The 16,709-nt window shown below is 43.2% G+C and overlaps 1 protein-coding gene across 1 annotated transcript; it reads right to left on the bottom strand.

Annotated features, from left to right (window-relative positions):
• Positions 1-730: 730 nt before the first annotated feature.
• On the bottom strand, positions 731-13,003 carry TNFAIP3 (tumor necrosis factor, alpha-induced protein 3). Its single transcript, XM_008573709.1, is given in 9 exon segments — positions 731-2,914; positions 3,666-3,847; positions 4,529-5,424; positions 6,606-6,786; positions 7,612-7,782; positions 7,948-8,095; positions 9,003-9,193; positions 12,597-12,924; positions 12,926-13,003. Coding segments are annotated over 9 exon segments (2,460 nt in total). The 3' UTR covers positions 731-2,629.
• Between the last annotated feature and the right edge of the window lie 3,706 nt (positions 13,004-16,709).

Consider the following 16,709-nt stretch of genomic DNA (forward strand, 5'->3'; position numbering starts at 1 on the left):
GGCCGGTCTGTATGTGGGATCCGAACCCTCGGCGGGAGCGCCACCGCGCTCTCAAGCGGTGCACTGTAGCAGTGCGCCACCGGGCCAGCCCAGAATGTTAACATTTAAAAAAAAAAAAAAATTGTGATTTTTAAAAAGTGTAGCTCTAAAATCTGGCTTATCATCAAAATCACCTGGGGAGCTTAAAAAAACCAAAAAAGATCTAGGAGATCCTCCTAAATCAATCGTCTGTGGATACATTTGCATTGGAGGGGAGGAGGGGATGGAGGCTGGCAGGTGGAAGAAAGCGTCATTTTATGACCTCCCAGTTCTGGTGGTGCCACCTCTCCTGATGCATCTGACTTAGGAAATCTTACACCAGCGTTCCTTCCTCCCTCTCTCTCTTTCTTTCCTGTCTCTCTCTCGTCCTCCTTCTTCATTTGTCTTTTACAACTTTATGAAGGCTTCGAGCAGGAACTTTCAGAGGAGCACAGGGACTTGGCATCCCATGGAAACAGGCATGGCAGGCTTTCCCACTCCCATCTCAGTGCCCACATTAAACCTGAGGCCTGTGCTTCAGTATACGCTGTACCCTCATGCAGTTATTATTTTTAAAAGCTACCTTACTATACACGGGTAAGGGATGTATCCATTGCCCAGGTGTACATCAAAATAAAGTTGTTTGGGAAGCATGGTCTTAATATTTGAGCCTATCTTTTCTTTCTGCATTCATCAATAGAAAACATCAAAATTTGTTCTTAAATAATTTATTTTGTAATATTGACCTCTGTGAAAAGTTACAATTATTGAGGAAAACTTGAAGAAATCCAAAGAAGAGTAGACAGCATTCTATCAGGGACAACTAAATGTGCAAATTTCAAATACTTTCTATAATAAGTATAAATAATTCCATTTTTTTCACATTAAGAATGAAAATATTGATAACAAAATATTAAGATATTAACTTTAAAACAACTAGATGAAAACACTGAAGTTTATTTAACATCTTTAGAAAGAAACTATGAAGTTTTTTGTCTGAGAAAAAGAGTGCCAAGTGGAAAACATGTCAGATAAGAGGAAAGGTTATATAGTTAGGGATCACAAATATTTTCAGGTCGTAAGTCCAGACCCCCCAAATGGCAGACTTTACCCTCAGGAAAAATTGTATTTCTCCTCTTTTTCTCTAAAGCCAGTATGAGAGTGACACAAAGCACACGGAGAAACGGCAGGCCAAAGACAGAAGGAAACTTCCTCATGCTCCTGGTTACTGGGTTTTGGTGTCCCAACACTGGGGCATCACTGGGTGCATCGTTAACACAGCAAATAAAACCATCATGAAAGGCCATATCTTTCCCTGTGACCATCCCCAATGTTGTCTCCGCTCCTTCCCTATCTTATCTCCGAGGAGGTAGAATACTCAGAGGCACCAATAGGACAGAGAACTGTTTCTTATTTTATGGCTGGAGTTTCCTAAGAAGCAGCGTCAGATTTTAATAAATTTGCTCTCGATGCAATTCCCTCTTTCCTAGGGAGGCAAAGCGTATTGAAGAGGCCAACTTAGCCAGTGTGGTCAGGAACTTGCCTGGCTCCATAACATGACCCGAAGCAAATATTATCTCAAAGAGACATTGCAGTATTTCCTCCAGATCAGAAAAAAACATTTTCATTTAAATAACCTTGAAGTTCGTAATAAAATAAATAAAGTGACTCACATGGGAAACTGTAAAGTTCCCTTTAAAAAGGCAGTCGGTTGAGTTCATGCAACTTGGTGGTATCCCCAACAACAACCCATACACCTTGCAGCATGACATAATAAAAAGTCCCTCAAACATAATATAAGGGTATATTATATATGTACACATTTTTACACACACCTTGGTTCAAGTGAACCTTTTTAGAAGTGAAGACAATGATAACCAAAAGAATTACATGTCTTCCCACTAAAAAATTCCCATTTTTAAAAGGTGCATATTATAAAGAGCAGCTTGTTTTCTTTTCAATGTGAACATGTTCAGTCTCAGCAGCCTCAGAATCACAGTCATGTATAACCCTGCTTTTCTGCTGCATCCATAGGAAAGGAACTAGGTAAGTAGGGAAAAACCACTAACTACTGACACTCTCTGAAGATGTTCCTTTTCCCTGAGCTTCCTTGAGCCTCATGCAGAGGCCCCTGTGCCACGGGATTCAGCGTCACATTTCTGAGAAATGCTGATGGGGGGCAGGTGGAATACATGGCTGTGGATTGCCCACCCCACCTGACTGTCTCTTCCCTTTTCTCTTAAGATGTGGAGCAGTCCTGGTGAGCAGGGTGCAGGGGCTACAGCCAGCCCGAGCACACGGTCCAAGTCCAAAGAGGCTCCCGACCTTCTGCTTGGTCAGAGAGGAGGAGGAGGAGCCCCGGCTGAATCTGACATCATCCACTGCAGGTCACAAGCTTTGCTCTAAGGACACCTGGGAACATTCCCCAGTTACCAAATCCAGGCATCACAGGCACCACGAAGAGCTTGTCTTTCCTCCTCTGCTCAGACACGCTGGACCCCACTGTTGCAGGGACTGCCCTCCAGCAGCATCAAGGGTTTAGAGCATAGCACCATGTTGGTTGGCTGGCAGCTCGTGGCCCCCCTTGTGGGGCGGGACCACCTGTCTTCCATTAGCCATACATCTGCTTGAACTGAAAGCACTCGTTGCAGTAGCCATTGCACTTGGCATTGCCGAAGTGATCACAGGCGGGGGCCCGGCAGCGCTGTTTGGGGGACTCTTCCGCAGCAGGCTCTCCCCGGTGGATCCCTGGGCCCACTCGCTGGCCAAGGTGCTGGCACTCCATGCAGAGTTCCTCGCTGCGACAGGCCAGGATGTTCTTGCAGGAGGCCCGGGCACACTTGGGCCTTGAGGCACTCTGTGCAGTACGAGGCACGTCTCTGCGCTGGCTCAGTCTCTGAGTGGGAAGAACAGAGAACTCATTGCTCACGTTTCTCAGGAAGGGCACAGTGAGAGCTCATTTGACTGGATTCTACAAAGAGTTTTCCTTGCCTGAGCAAGAGAATAAGAGTGCACGTGTCATCTGTGAGCCAGAGCTCTCCCAGATGTTCCCTTTCAAGGAATCTGGCCCCAGGGAGACTGAGAGGAACCCCCAATCCTAACATGGAGGTCTGCAAACTAGGCCAGCGTGGTTCTGTTGGGATTAGTAACCAGCTGCGCTTTTTTAGATAGCTTCACTATTGTTCTATAAACTACTGGAGAAGCATCTGTCAGACCCAGTTTGCTTTTCTATGCCATCAAGTGGAGGCACCTGGGAGACTCTACCCTCTCTCTCCTCATGATGGAGGATTATTTAAGAAGGTCTGCTTTTTGGGTGTCTGTGCTTTTGCTATAAATCAAAGCCTCTCATCATCATCTGGCTTTTTGGAGTCTTGAGGAGGTTTTATTCTATGGCTGATTTTATTTGCTTTTTAAAATGAATTCTAAAGTATAGTTAGGCCATGAAAATCAATAGTAGTACTTCCAACCTGGGGAGCCATGTGACGTGGACTTTTTCCCCAGGTTCTTCCAGCAGATTTCTTTAACAATCCTGTATCATGAGGCAACACAACCCGGCAGGGAGGAAAGCCTGCTGGCACAGTTGTAAGAAATGGCTCCAGCAAGGAGGACCTGACCCTGGGAGGGGGGACTTCCTCAAAATGTCTCACCAGTTGCTCTTCAGTCCTTTTGGCTTCATGAAGTCTCTGGTTCTGAGCCTCAATGAAACACTTCTGACAGTATCCTTCAAACATGGTGCTTCCGAGGGTACCACACTCCCTTCCCAGGCACGGAACAGCGTTCTGGAACCTGGAGGCTGTGGGACTGGCTTTCCCTGAGGCAGTGACAAAATCTGCAAGACAGTTGATGCTAATCAGTACTACATATGATCACCAAGCAGATGCAGAGACACTGACATGAGAGAAATAAACGAATTCCAAATACAGATTAGGCCAGCCTCAACTACAGATGAGACCAGCGTTTTATAAATTTTGACAAAAAATAAAAACAAAAATACTATTATTGAAACATCTTTGGCTTTACAAATGTCTCCCTTTGAACACGGAGCACTGATCAGTCACAGTAACAGGACAAACAGCAGACATTAACTGCTCATCCTTCTTTCAAATTTCACGATTTCCAAAAACACATGTTTTCTTACAATGTGTTACAGTGGACATTTCCCTCTCTCCACCTACTACTCTTCAGAGTTTGAGATTTCTCTATTATGTCAAGGTTGCAAAAGAAGTCTAATTCTCATAAATGCCAAACACCGAATGGCCTCATGAAAACAAATTCCATGAACTCTATCTATAGGGCACTTTTCGGTTTGGGGAATGTGAGACCTAAGATCAGTTTGCCTTTTGTCTGCAGGTGTGGCTGGTAAGACCACCAGGACTGTCCCTGTGTACAAGTCAGTGGAAAAGCACAGGGTTGCACCCTTCTACCTGACTACCCACATGGACTCTTCTTCTTAAAGTCCAGGAATAAAGGACAGTAGCTGCTGCACTAGGAAATCAATCATGTCACTCACGTTTGTTTTCTCTGTACTCGATGAAACACAGCGTGCAAAAGCCCTTGTTTTCTGGAGTCCCAAAGTACATGCAGCCAGCTTTTCTGCACTTGCTTGTCCCTGGAGTCCGTGTGGCTTGAGAGAGGCAGCCAGAAGAGGCATCGTTTCCGGCTCTGTGGCAAGAGTGTGGGGACAGACTCCGGCTGAGCTGTGAGGGGTCCGACTTGGACCGCTGATGACAGGAGGCAGGGATGCTGGAATTGAGGTTGGAGGAGGGCTCTGCTGTAGTCCTTTTGAAGCAAGTACTGCAGATCCCATTAAACGTCCGGGTGACGTCCCGGAGGCAGGCTTGGCACTTACCGGGGTCTAAATGCCTTGTGTCGTCTGCAGTGTGGCTGCCATTCAGTTGCCGGGCATTGTGGCAACGCTCACAAAATCCATTGTGCTGCACGTTCAGCGTGAAAGGGCAGCCAGGGCTCCTGCACTTCATAGCGGTGGTCTCACTGAACAGGAAAAGGCTGGGTGCTGTTGGTGGGGCCGAATGAGGCCCCCCAGCTGGCTCCTCAGGGTTCCAGGCCAAGTCTCCCCGCGAGGTCCCCAGCGCCATGCCAGGGAGCCCCTCAGGGCCTGGCCTGGAGTTCAGCTTTGGGAGTTTGTTTTGATTCTTTTGCCGTCTTTCTGAGCATTCATGGCATAAAGGTTGGGTGTTGACGGACATGAAGAAAGGACAGTTGGGCGTTTCACATTTTACATCCATAAGAGAAAGCTGGGGCATGGAAGGTTCCAAAGGATTCTGAGCACGCATTTCTCTCCTCTCCTGCTCATTGTTTTCCTGCCATTTCTTGTACTCGTGCTGAACAAGTTCAAAGTAATCATCTACCAGGTTTATTTCTTTTGGTAAGTTAGCTTCATCCAACCTAAAGACCAAAAGGAAAACTGTAAGACTACACAAAATCATATCCAAGATTTTATGTCATAAGCTCAGAGAACAAACTTTCAGAATGTGGATTATGGCAATGACTTTATAACCACTCACTGACATGCAGACCTATGATAAAGGGCTTGCACTTCCAACATAACATGGTCCAGTACATATTCTCACATGTTCTAGAGTCAAATATGACGTAAGTTAGAAGATTTCATTGTTTTTAAAATCACAATCTCCTTTAGCCAGTCTTGTTCCACCCCAAATGACAGGTAATTCTAATGAAAAGGTACTCTGGAGCTGCCTCTACCTCTTACAACTCGATTGCTCCTTTAAAATGTCACTCTCACTTTTTAACTTCTCAGAGATCAAATTTCTAGTAAAACATTACTCAGACTACTCATCTGGGACTAGTCTACTTTACAGTACAAACTACTTTGTAAGTGTATTTTGCTGTTAATTAGTTTTGAGCTTGTGTCTGGTCTCCATCACAGTAAACTGCCATGAGTAACATCCAGAGGTACTATTTCCTTTTGGATCCTCTGTAATTTGCTAATCTCCACTTTGAGAAACTGATTCTCTTAGGCCCTTACAGCCATCTCTTGTGCATTTCATGTTCTTAGAAACTAGCCTCTATTTAACATAAAGCCAGTGTTTACAGATTGGATACCTGTACAGTGTGTACTCTGGGGTTGTCCTCCCATTTCCCTGGGGCAAAATCATGAACTGTCATATACATTCTAAAACCTAGTCTCTGTCTGATGTGTTTGTCTTTACCAAGAAGCCAAGAGAAAAAAAGGCTTTTGTCATCAAGAATTTTCACTTGCTAATCTTTTTAGTATGTACTAGAGCAATAAAAAAAAAAAAAATTAAATAATTAAAAAAACTATCCTTGATGTAAATGCACTTTCAAAACCCATAATTTTGACTCTCAGCATTCGGATATCCAAGAAAATCATTATGGATAAATTACTAGTTTCCATTTGAAAACAAAGTTAGTATTGCCTAAATGATCCTCTCTAACTCACGCAAATGGCTCTGAATTTGTTTCACATTGGAGGAAACTGGCTGCAAATAACTTTATTGTTGAGCTCTGGGGTGGCAGCAGCTTATGTGGCTAATGTCAAAACAGTTACAGATGACAAAGAACAGAGCTAAAAATAAACGGCTTACTTTGCAGCATTAATCAGATGAGTTGTGCCATGGTCCCAGCCTTGGACTGGGATTTCTATCACCATCAAGTACTCTTTTAAGAGCTTTTCCTTCATGTCATTTTCTGGATCTGTCAAAAAGTGAACTTTTAAGTCTTCAAATCTTCCTCGGTCTCTGTTAACAAGCGGAACAGCTCGGATTTCTGAGGGAAAAAAATAACACAAAAGCAAAATATTATCTACTAAATGAAGTTATATGTAAGATTATATAATAATTAAATTTTGAAAACGTAGAACGGATATAGTTTAAAAAATAGAAATGTACTATCTAGCCACAATTAAACCCAAATGGGAAAACAAAATGAGCTAAACTGTAATATAAAATGCATTGTGTTTCCAGGAAGCTCACAGAATGTTAACCAGCCTGGAGGCTGATATTACTGGTTAAATTTTCATGCTTTAGAATCAGACTGACCTGAGTTCAAACCCTGGTTCTGTCACTATCAAGCTTTGTGACATCAGGCAGGTTATTTAACCTCTCTGAGCTTCAACTGCCTCATCTATAAAATAAGACTACCAATGCTTACATCTCACAGCGATGCTATGAGGATAAAGTGAAATAAAGTACTTAAAGTACTTAGCATAGTGCCTATTCCGCATGAAGCTATTACAATAATAGCTAACCTGACGAACATTAGCCTGCTCCATGCCAGGCACTGTATTAAGGGCTCTGTGTGCCTTAATTTATCATGTATTCATAACAGTAATAGTAGTAATATATATACATGTATCTTCTACTTGCAATTAACATGCTGAAAGTACTTCCCAAGACATACACAAACAGACATGGGGGTATCATGATTACTGCTATCGCATTACTGTTACTAACCAAGCAAATGACAGAATAATATACTTAGATAAAAATAATATACTTAAATAGGACTATTTCAATAAGAAGCAAAAGAGCAAACCCCAGTGTTCCAGTATCTAACAGAAGTTACAGATGTGAACTGATGCTGTTTTCTTACCAGGTCCGCTGTCCTTCAGGGTCACTAAGGGTACAAAGTGCTGACTGTCATAGCCGAGAACGATGGGGAATCTGTAGCATTCCTGGGCAGGCCAATGGAGAGGCAAGTAAATTCCACCCACTTTCAAAGGGGCAAAATTTGAACCTGATTCCAAACTTCTCAGCATTTTATCTGTTTAAGGAAAGAGAAAGAAAAAGAAGACCCTCAGGTGACTTTCATCAAATTCCATTTAGCTACTGTTACCTGTGACTTTGGTAGTGTGGGTTTTTCCTAAGAGCCAAAGCATTAAAACTGAAAAGCACTTAAATACAAATAAATGATCTGCAGGCATCTCACCTGAAATGATGATGATCGGCCTTCGGAGGATGTTGCAAAGGACAAATATGTGTATTTCTTCCAGTGAATTATACTGCAGTCCGCTTTGGGCCGCTGGTGTGTCTGTGGATGCCATTTTGATAAGGTTGTCCCATTCATCATTCCAGTTCTAAGGAGAGAGGGGTAAAGGGGAAAAAAAAGATTGAATGGACTCTGCATTAAACAGTCATTCCAACATCATTCTGCAATTATTCATTTATATAACTCAGCTTATTTTTCCCCTTTTCTTGAAATCATCATTCAAATGATCAACTTTTTTTCCCCAGTTTTGGTTTTCTTCCTTTACTTTTTTCCACTACAAGGCAAACTCAGAAGTGGAGGAGAATGGGGACAGCACCTGCTTTCAAAAAAATCCCTGATGAGGCATAACAATGAAGCCCTTCATCCAAATGTATACAGAAATTCCACGCTTGTGACTGAGAATGGTGAGGCACATGTTTTAATTTGATTGGCTGTTCAGTAATGCATGCTGAGGGCAATCAAACAGAGAACAACAAAAAAGGCCAAAGGAAGGGCCGGCCCGGTGGCGCACTGTAGAGTGCGCCGCTTGGGAGAGCGGTGGCACTCCCACCAAGGGTTCGGATCCCATGTGGAGACCGGTTCCCACTCACTGGCTGAGCGCGGTGCGGGCGCAACACCAAGGGTTGCAATCCCGTTGCTGGTCCCCAGTACGGGCGTGACACCGAGGGTTGCGATCCCGTTACCGGTCAGTAAAAAAGACAAAAAGGAAAAAAAAAAAGGCCAAAGGAAAAGGCCCTGATCAGAAGGTCTTCTGCTAAAATAAAGAAAGAGATCCACTGCTGGGAATCTGCCTCCTAGAAGCCACTAAGCCGTGGCAAAACCTCAGGCTAATCCCATAGGAGGTTTCTGGTGTTTTCCATTGAATATGCTTTGCTTAGCCAAATTCCTGCAACCTAGTAAATCATATGCTCCTTGAGGGAATGGACTGGCCCAGGGTACCCTTTATCCACCATGGAGCTTTGTCAATAGATACTTAAGGGGGTATCAAAACATACCCGAGTGTCATAGCGAAGCCCCGTTTCAACAAATTCCTGAGACTTGAGAGACTCCAGTTGCCAGCGGAACTTAAAGTTGCGTGTGTCTGTCTCCTTGAGAGTGCTGAAGAGTGCCTTCCTCAGGACCAAGTCTGTATCCTGGACCCCCCACATGTACTGAGAAGCTGCATGCATGAGGCAATTTCCATCACCTGAGGACAGAAGGACGGAAAGAGAAGTAATGTCAAGAAATCTGCATCAAAGGCCCAGCATAGGGTTTTCAGAATACACTAGCCCTGCTGCCATCCTAGGGGATGGAATGGGTTAATTGGGTTTAATTTCTTAGTGAAGGGCCAACTGGTAACATTTCACAAGGTGATGACAGCCTTAAGTAATTCTTTTCATTCCTCTTTTTTATTCTATGACACCAACAAGGTAAAGGCAGCCAGGGGACCTTGGTTCTAGGTGGGCTCTGCTCCTAACTAGTTTAGGGGGCCTGGGGGGAAATTCCTTAAGTTCTCTGGGTATTTCTTCTCTTTATGAAATGAGGGCACTGGATTATGATCTCTAAAGTGCCCTCCCCTTTGTAACATTCCTTGATTTGCTGCTAAGGCACTAGTACCATTGCTCTCTAACTCCAAGGAAGAACACACAAGAGCAACATGCACAAACCAGGAAGCAGGCATGGCTAAGTTTACTAGATAGGGACGGTCTGGTTATGACTCAGTGGTAAATGACTTGACCATTCCACTTTAGCCTTTGGGTCCTGGGAGTTTCCTCTCCTGGTTTGTAAAGTGAGGCGGACAGCACCAAATTACCTATGACCTGCTAGCTCTGGTCCCCAGAAATGCCTTCTCTGAACCTGCCTGTTAGCGATTATAAAGTCCTTTTTAAAAGCAAAAAAGCACTACATTTTAAAATAATTCAGTGTTTAGAGCTAGCATTTTGAGAAAGACACAGGTCTGATTTTATTCCATTAATTTGTGACATTTCCACGTTAATACTCATAGTTCAATAGACAGCATTTTTTTCAACCCACAAACCATAAACATTTTGGGGGAACGCTTAATACAAAAAATGTTAACTCCTTAAAATCCTTTGGCAAGCACAAAATAGTTTTTATAAAGAAAAGTTAAACTGTTTTCTTACATTACTCTATAATTAGGGCAATAAAGCTATTTGAAATTTTATCAAATTTTAATGATAGTTAAACTGTTAAAAAAAAAACGACAATAAAAATCCTCAAATATACAACCACAGCCAGTATTCCTTCCATTTACACGCTTAGAGAAACTAGCTAAGTATTCAAACAAATGAAGAAAAAGGCTCGCTCACGACTTGTGCCTTGGCAGAAGTGTGGCAACGATTGCATTCTGTTGAAATTTCCCCTTTGCAAAATCTAGAGCAAAGATAAGACGTTTTTTCTTCTTCTTGTGCTTACTTTCAGTTCTTTATTGAGATGCACCAGTATAAAATTCCCTAAGTAACATCTGGAATTCCCCAGTGCTAAGTTATTTGACTAGCAATTGAGCAACAGCTATTGTACTTTTTGTTCTCGTGTGTAGACATTTAAACTGTGAAGTGCACCCTGGACTTTCCCAGTGGGTGTGGTCAGGGTGAGCTGGAATAGGGCTACTCATTATACAAGTGAAATCGCTGCAGCCAATAGACGCTGGAATTTTTCACATGAAGTTTCAATTTTATGCCACCTACTCCCTTCCTCATTCATCGCAGTCTCATATCCTCAAATGCAAACTTCTGAATCACCCCCTCCCCAGACCATTGACTTTGAAGAACCTTCCTACAGGGAGAAGGATAAAAAAAAAGGGGGGTGCTAATAAAAATCAGAGAAGAAAAGTCCTTCCCCTCCTACCTTAAATATATCTTCTTCCTTTTTCCGAATTTTAAGGAATTTTCTTAAAAGTGGGGAGATAGACTAATGGCTATAAAACTATGCTATCTACCTTAAGTGAATCATTGTGCAGTATATGCATGTATCGCAGCAACACACCATACCCCACAAATATGCACATGTTAAAACAAACAAAAAAATTTAATGGGAAAAAAGGATTCCGAGACTAAAAATCCTTATTTCCCAGAAAACATCAAAATGCACTAGCTTTCATAATTTCATTTGTAGTACGAATCCTTGTTGAATTAAACGATGTTTGCAAAATAAGTGTTTACTGTTTACATTTCATTTTTTTCTTAAGGAAATAGAACATTTCCTTTCTTAAGGAAATAAAGCAAAATGTCAGTTAATTCTGTTAATGATAATAAAGTTTTCCCCTTGCTACCACATTTCTAATTCACCAGAATCTCTTTGTTTTTAACTCTCCCAAAATTGACTCCATCTCTTTTTTGTAACAAAATGGGCAAGGTTTAAAACCATAAACTGTCAGGCATACAAAACCCTTGTGATGACTTAACACAATTACCTACTTCTATGCATCACTTGATTTAATGCCATGAACAATGCAGACCACAGCTATCTCCAGTTTTCTTTCTACCTGTGTTTCTAAGAGTCTATACTTCATAAATATAGGCAAGATGTTGAGGTAATGTGTACGAGCCCGCAGAATCAAAACAAACAAACAAACAAAACATGTCTACAAATTACTCCAAGCTACCCACGTCGAAAATAGACAAAGTTAATGTACCAATCAAGTTAAGTTAATGTGCTTGTCATAATCATTGTCAACAAGAATTTTCTGCTCTTGGATGTATTATTTTGATGAGGGTGGTTTAGGACTGTCACTGATATAAGGACTGGAGATTCTTGCTTTTACCCAGACTATAAGCATTTAATTGATCTTGTACAGTATACTTGCTTATAATAATTATCTACATTCATAAAGTAGAATTTTGTACCTGCATTAAGCAGTTATGCTTGGATGTTTTTGTTGATGTACATACTCTTACTTAATGAAAATGATCAAAAAACAAAATAGTAAGGCTTGGAATAGGAAATAGCTACTAGTGGTAAAGGATGGAAAGGCATAGACAGGAAGAAATTCAGTGACCAGGAATCCCTAACAGTAATAAAGTAGAGATCTAAAATCCATGTTAAAAATCTCAAATATCTTTCTATTCCATTTTTCAAACAGAACCTATGTAAGGGAGGAAGAGACAAAAGGAGCCCCTCATGTCCTCAACAGCCATTCACTGGTTAACTCACAAAATGCCACCAAGGCAAGAAGTGTAAGGACATCACACGCATTTTCTAATCACAGTAGGAAACAACAGTAATACCAGTTTTCACACCATGCCGTCTTTCTGAACTTAAAGCCTTTTAATATTTCCATTACTGGCCAGGGAAGGGTATTTTACAGATGATTAAACAGAAACATAAGTCACCTAACTGGGCCATGGTATTCAGAAAGGCATTCCCCAAGCCTCAATGCACTCTGCGCTCTAACACATACATTTAGAAAATATCCTTAATAAAAGTATTTACCATACAAGCTTGCTTTTATCACATGCCCCTTATAGAGTTTCCTAAGGCATCTCAAGAGATTTGAGTTCAGGCTGGTGCTAGTAAAACTTCATGAATGGGGTCCCAGCACCCTCAGAGCCAATCCCCAGACAAAAGAAGTGTGATAGAGCAGGTCTTACCATTTGTTTTCAGTGCCACAAGCTTCCTGACTTCTCGACACCAGTTGAGCTTCTTCTGACTTTCTAGGGAAGCCTGGATGTTTCTGTCGATGAGAGCTTTGTGGATGATCTCTCGAAACTGTGGACAAAACTGGCAAGTTCTGAACATTTCCAGTGTGTATCGGTGCATGGTTTTAAAATGATGAATGATCCCATTGGTAGGTTTAAAAATATCCTCTGGAGTTCTCTCTCTTATCTTCACAGCTTTCCGCATATTGCTCAAATACAAAGCCTGAGGAAGGAGTTGCTCAGCCATTGTGCTCGAGAACACCTGAAAAGGAGGGGGAAAAAACCGATTCCGTTAGCCCAACTTTGATACTACTCCTATATACCTGCCTGCAGGAAACCCCAGTGTTTGATCTTGTCATTACCCTAATTTGTAGGCAAAAGATCTTAGTCACCTCTACTCCCAGGATACTAGCCGGCCTCAAAGATTAACTCACACTGGACTGTTTTAACTTACATCACTTTTAAGGATTAGTCTAAACAAGAGAAGGAAGGCGGAGAGTGGGCACTGAGGAGGAGGGGAATAACCCGTGTTTTCAATAATGTTTGTCAGGGAGCCAAGCTTGTCTGTCAGCAATAGGTACTGCTCCCGAGAACCAACTTAAGCTCCCATTTCATTCCCAGGCCACTCTGCAACAGCTGCTGGATTTTAGGAGTATGGAAGAATGCCAGTTAAAGGTACAACATAGCCCTGACAAGTCTGCAGCTCCTCCCATAAGACCACCACCGAGCAATCCTTCCTCTTGGGCAAAATCTTCATTTATCTCTTTTAAGCACTTCCTCCCTGTGCTGGAAGATCATTACATATTTTATAAAAATCCTGTAATTTTATGCTGTCATCTAGGCTGCTGGCTGGTGTTTCCTCTTTAGCTCCAAAGAGAAGTATTTGTAAAGGGTTTATTCATAAAGTTTATTATAATGTTTATAAAGAGTTAAAAACCGAATGTTTTATAACCAACCAAAAAAGCCTATTTCCAGCAAGACGCTTTGCAATTTAAAGAGCAAATGGCATTCTTTCAGAACCTTGCCACTGAACTTGACAATATCAGAGTAAGAAACAGATTAATAGTAATAGAGCAATAAATTCTGCACTTCCAAGAGCAGACATAGGAGCTCAACTATTTCAACTCAACTGCCAAACACATTTTATCATTACCCTCCAGGTACCAACAGGCAGATGCCTTTCCACCCTGTCCTTTACCCTGAAATCTTCATGCACAGTCAACTGGTGGAGCAGATGAAAGTCTAGAAGCAGACAAGGAAAGAAGTTTCAGCCAGGAGGCCACTAGGGACAAAAGAAAGAACGGTGCAGCAAAGGCCAGCATCTCTAACCCATGCTGACAGTGCAGAGCTGCTCGAGAGCCACCTTTGATTCACCAGCCCTTAGTAGGTGCCTCATCACACATCCTAATTTCCAACAAGATGAAGAGGATTTCAGAACACAAAGATATTCTCTAGGAAGTTTCATACTGATTATTAATCCCACTCCTGCATCATCCTATTTGCCAGAGCAACCCCCTAGTTGAAAAAGATGTTAAACCTATGTAAGAGGGGGGGAGAAGAAACCTAGATATTAGGGGAGCCACTCGTGGGTGGGTCTAGGCTCTCTTAAAGCCATTGATAATATGGTCTAAATTTTCATGGCCCACTCAAAGGAGAGAGGTTGGACTAAGAGTCCCTGAGGTTGCTCCTGAGGAGTTTTCTGGTGGTAGTTTTGGATTGGGATTCCTAATCTGATTGTTGGTTAAAGCCTGAGAGAAGTCATTCTTTGGATCAGATGGTGATCTCTCCTTTGATGTCAAACATTTCTTGCAGGTTGAATAAGGCAAAATCATAGCAGGACTACGGATGCAATGAAGGGACAAAAATACTGCACACGCTTCTCCTTTGTGGCACTGCAAAAGTCTCTTCCCACCTACAATGACATTCACCCACCTACACATTCATCCATCCATCCATTCATTCATCCATCCAACAAGCACTGCCTGATCACCTCCTGAAGGCCAGTTACCATGCTTGATGCTAGGGCTAAAAATCAAAGATGACCTTATTTCCCTCCTTGAAATCCATACAACCACAATGCAGCTAAGGCATTGAGGGTACAATCCTGCTCAGGTCCCACAGAAGCTGAACTCTGCCTAGAAGCCAGGTCTTCCAATACTTGCCCCTTGCTATTCCCACAACACCACATCTGATCTACAGTACCTGCTGCTCTCGGATGGAAACAAATGGGCAGTGGAAAGATTTTAAACAAAACGGGTGTTGCCTCTGTTTGCTTTTCTGACTCTTCTATTTTTTTCTCTTCTGGACCTAAAGATCTTTCAGCAAAGACCTAAAATAGTGAGAGCTGTAAATCATATGCAAGACATGCAAATGTCAATATTCGATAGCCCAGGGTAGTCTCATTCATAGGTTTAGCCTTGCACAGCCTGCTAAATTGCCTGCTTAAAGTAAATCAAAACTCACTGCCCAAGTTTCTAGGGGTGGACTTCTCCACACTTAAGATTAAAAAATAATTTTTTTCTGACATATGATTGTAATGTCCCATGGGGAAAAAACTACAATATTACCCTTAACAATTTTTTTTATACTTGTTAATGCACTGCCTTATTTAAAGGTAAATTCCCGATTTTTTTTACTAGGATCAATGAGATTCTACAGAACTTATTCATCGCTCAAAGTCTTTCCTCCCCTATTTTATTTTTCCGTGCTGGGCAGACATTTTTGTCAGCGATGTGGAAATTTATGAATTATTTATCAACAAATACTTCATTCAATTTTGGGGGAAGTACCTCTCTAAAAATTCAAAAATTGCACAAAGAATCACAAAAAAAAAAAAAAAAAATCAAAGAAGCATTTTAGACAATGAAAATGGAGCACCAACTGGCTGCTCAATAATCTGGGACATTAGGTGGAGGTCCAGAAGACTCTTTAACAATGGTTCTCCCAAAATGCTGCCCTGGGACACTTGACCAGACTGGCTTTCCAAGGAAAGATCAGAGGCAGGGAGAACTGAAAACAAAGCGGGCTCAAAAAGAGCTGAGCTTCTTCCTTACTTAATACCACTGCTTTCCTGAGAGGCCAGGTGGCAGGATGTGGGACGACCCGGGCTGACAAAGACAGTCTGACTGTGGGGTAGAGGCTGGAGCAGGGGCCTGCAGATCGCTCCTAAAGTGGAGCCCCCCAAAGGCAGGCCAGCGACCCACTTCTGCATGCATACTTCGCTTAGACACTGCTGCAAGTGAAAAAGATGAACCCCTTGCCCTGACCTCAGCCCCCTGCACAGACCTCTGAGTAGTCTGGAAGCCGTCCCTGAGAAGGTTAGCGGACTGAAGCCCCTCATCCCCGCCGCATCCAGCGGCTCGAGCGACACCCCACCCCCGATGAGCTGGTTCTGCACAATCTGGGAAGAAGCAGCCACAGCGCTTCTGCAAGGTCTACGTGGCCATGAGCATGCAGCGCTTGATTCCAAATGAAAACAAAACAAAACACGAAAAGGAGTAAAGCACCAACGACCACCCAACCAAGCGGCCCGAGGGGCGACTCTTCACCAGGCAGCTGCAGCTTAAGTTGTCTGCATTATCTGCGAGGAACAGCTGGCTGGAGAAATCCAGGGCTGTCACTGCGACATCTGGCGCGACAACCTCAACTCCCAGCACGGGCACAAACGGCCAACAAATTCCCCTGCAGGAGCGCTGCAAATCCAACGCCAGGTAGAGGGGCCAGTCCCCCAGGACGCACCCGCAGCCCTTGCCCGCGGTGAGCCCGGGGCAGACGGCAGGGCAGGCGCGGTCGTTACCTCTCCGGGCCGTGCGATCCGTTCCCAAAGTCCCAAGTCCGGGTCAGGACAGGCGCGCGCTGCAGGCAGGAGTCGGAGCCGGGGCCGGGTGGAGGCGGCGCCCCATGCACGCCGGGGCTCGGGGTCGTTCGCTGGTCGGGCCGGCCGGGGGTGTGATCTCACCCAGCTGCCGCACTTGCCGCTCCGCCCCCGCGGGCTCCTGGTTCCCTGCGCTCGGGCCGCCAGAAGTCTGCAGACTGCGCACTTTGCTGTTTTGGCTTTCAGTTGTA

Source organism: Galeopterus variegatus, unplaced genomic scaffold (assembly GCF_000696425.1).
Source record: "Galeopterus variegatus unplaced genomic scaffold, G_variegatus-3.0.2 Scaffold4, whole genome shotgun sequence".
Classification (NCBI taxonomy): Eukaryota; Metazoa; Chordata; class Mammalia; order Dermoptera; family Cynocephalidae; genus Galeopterus; species Galeopterus variegatus.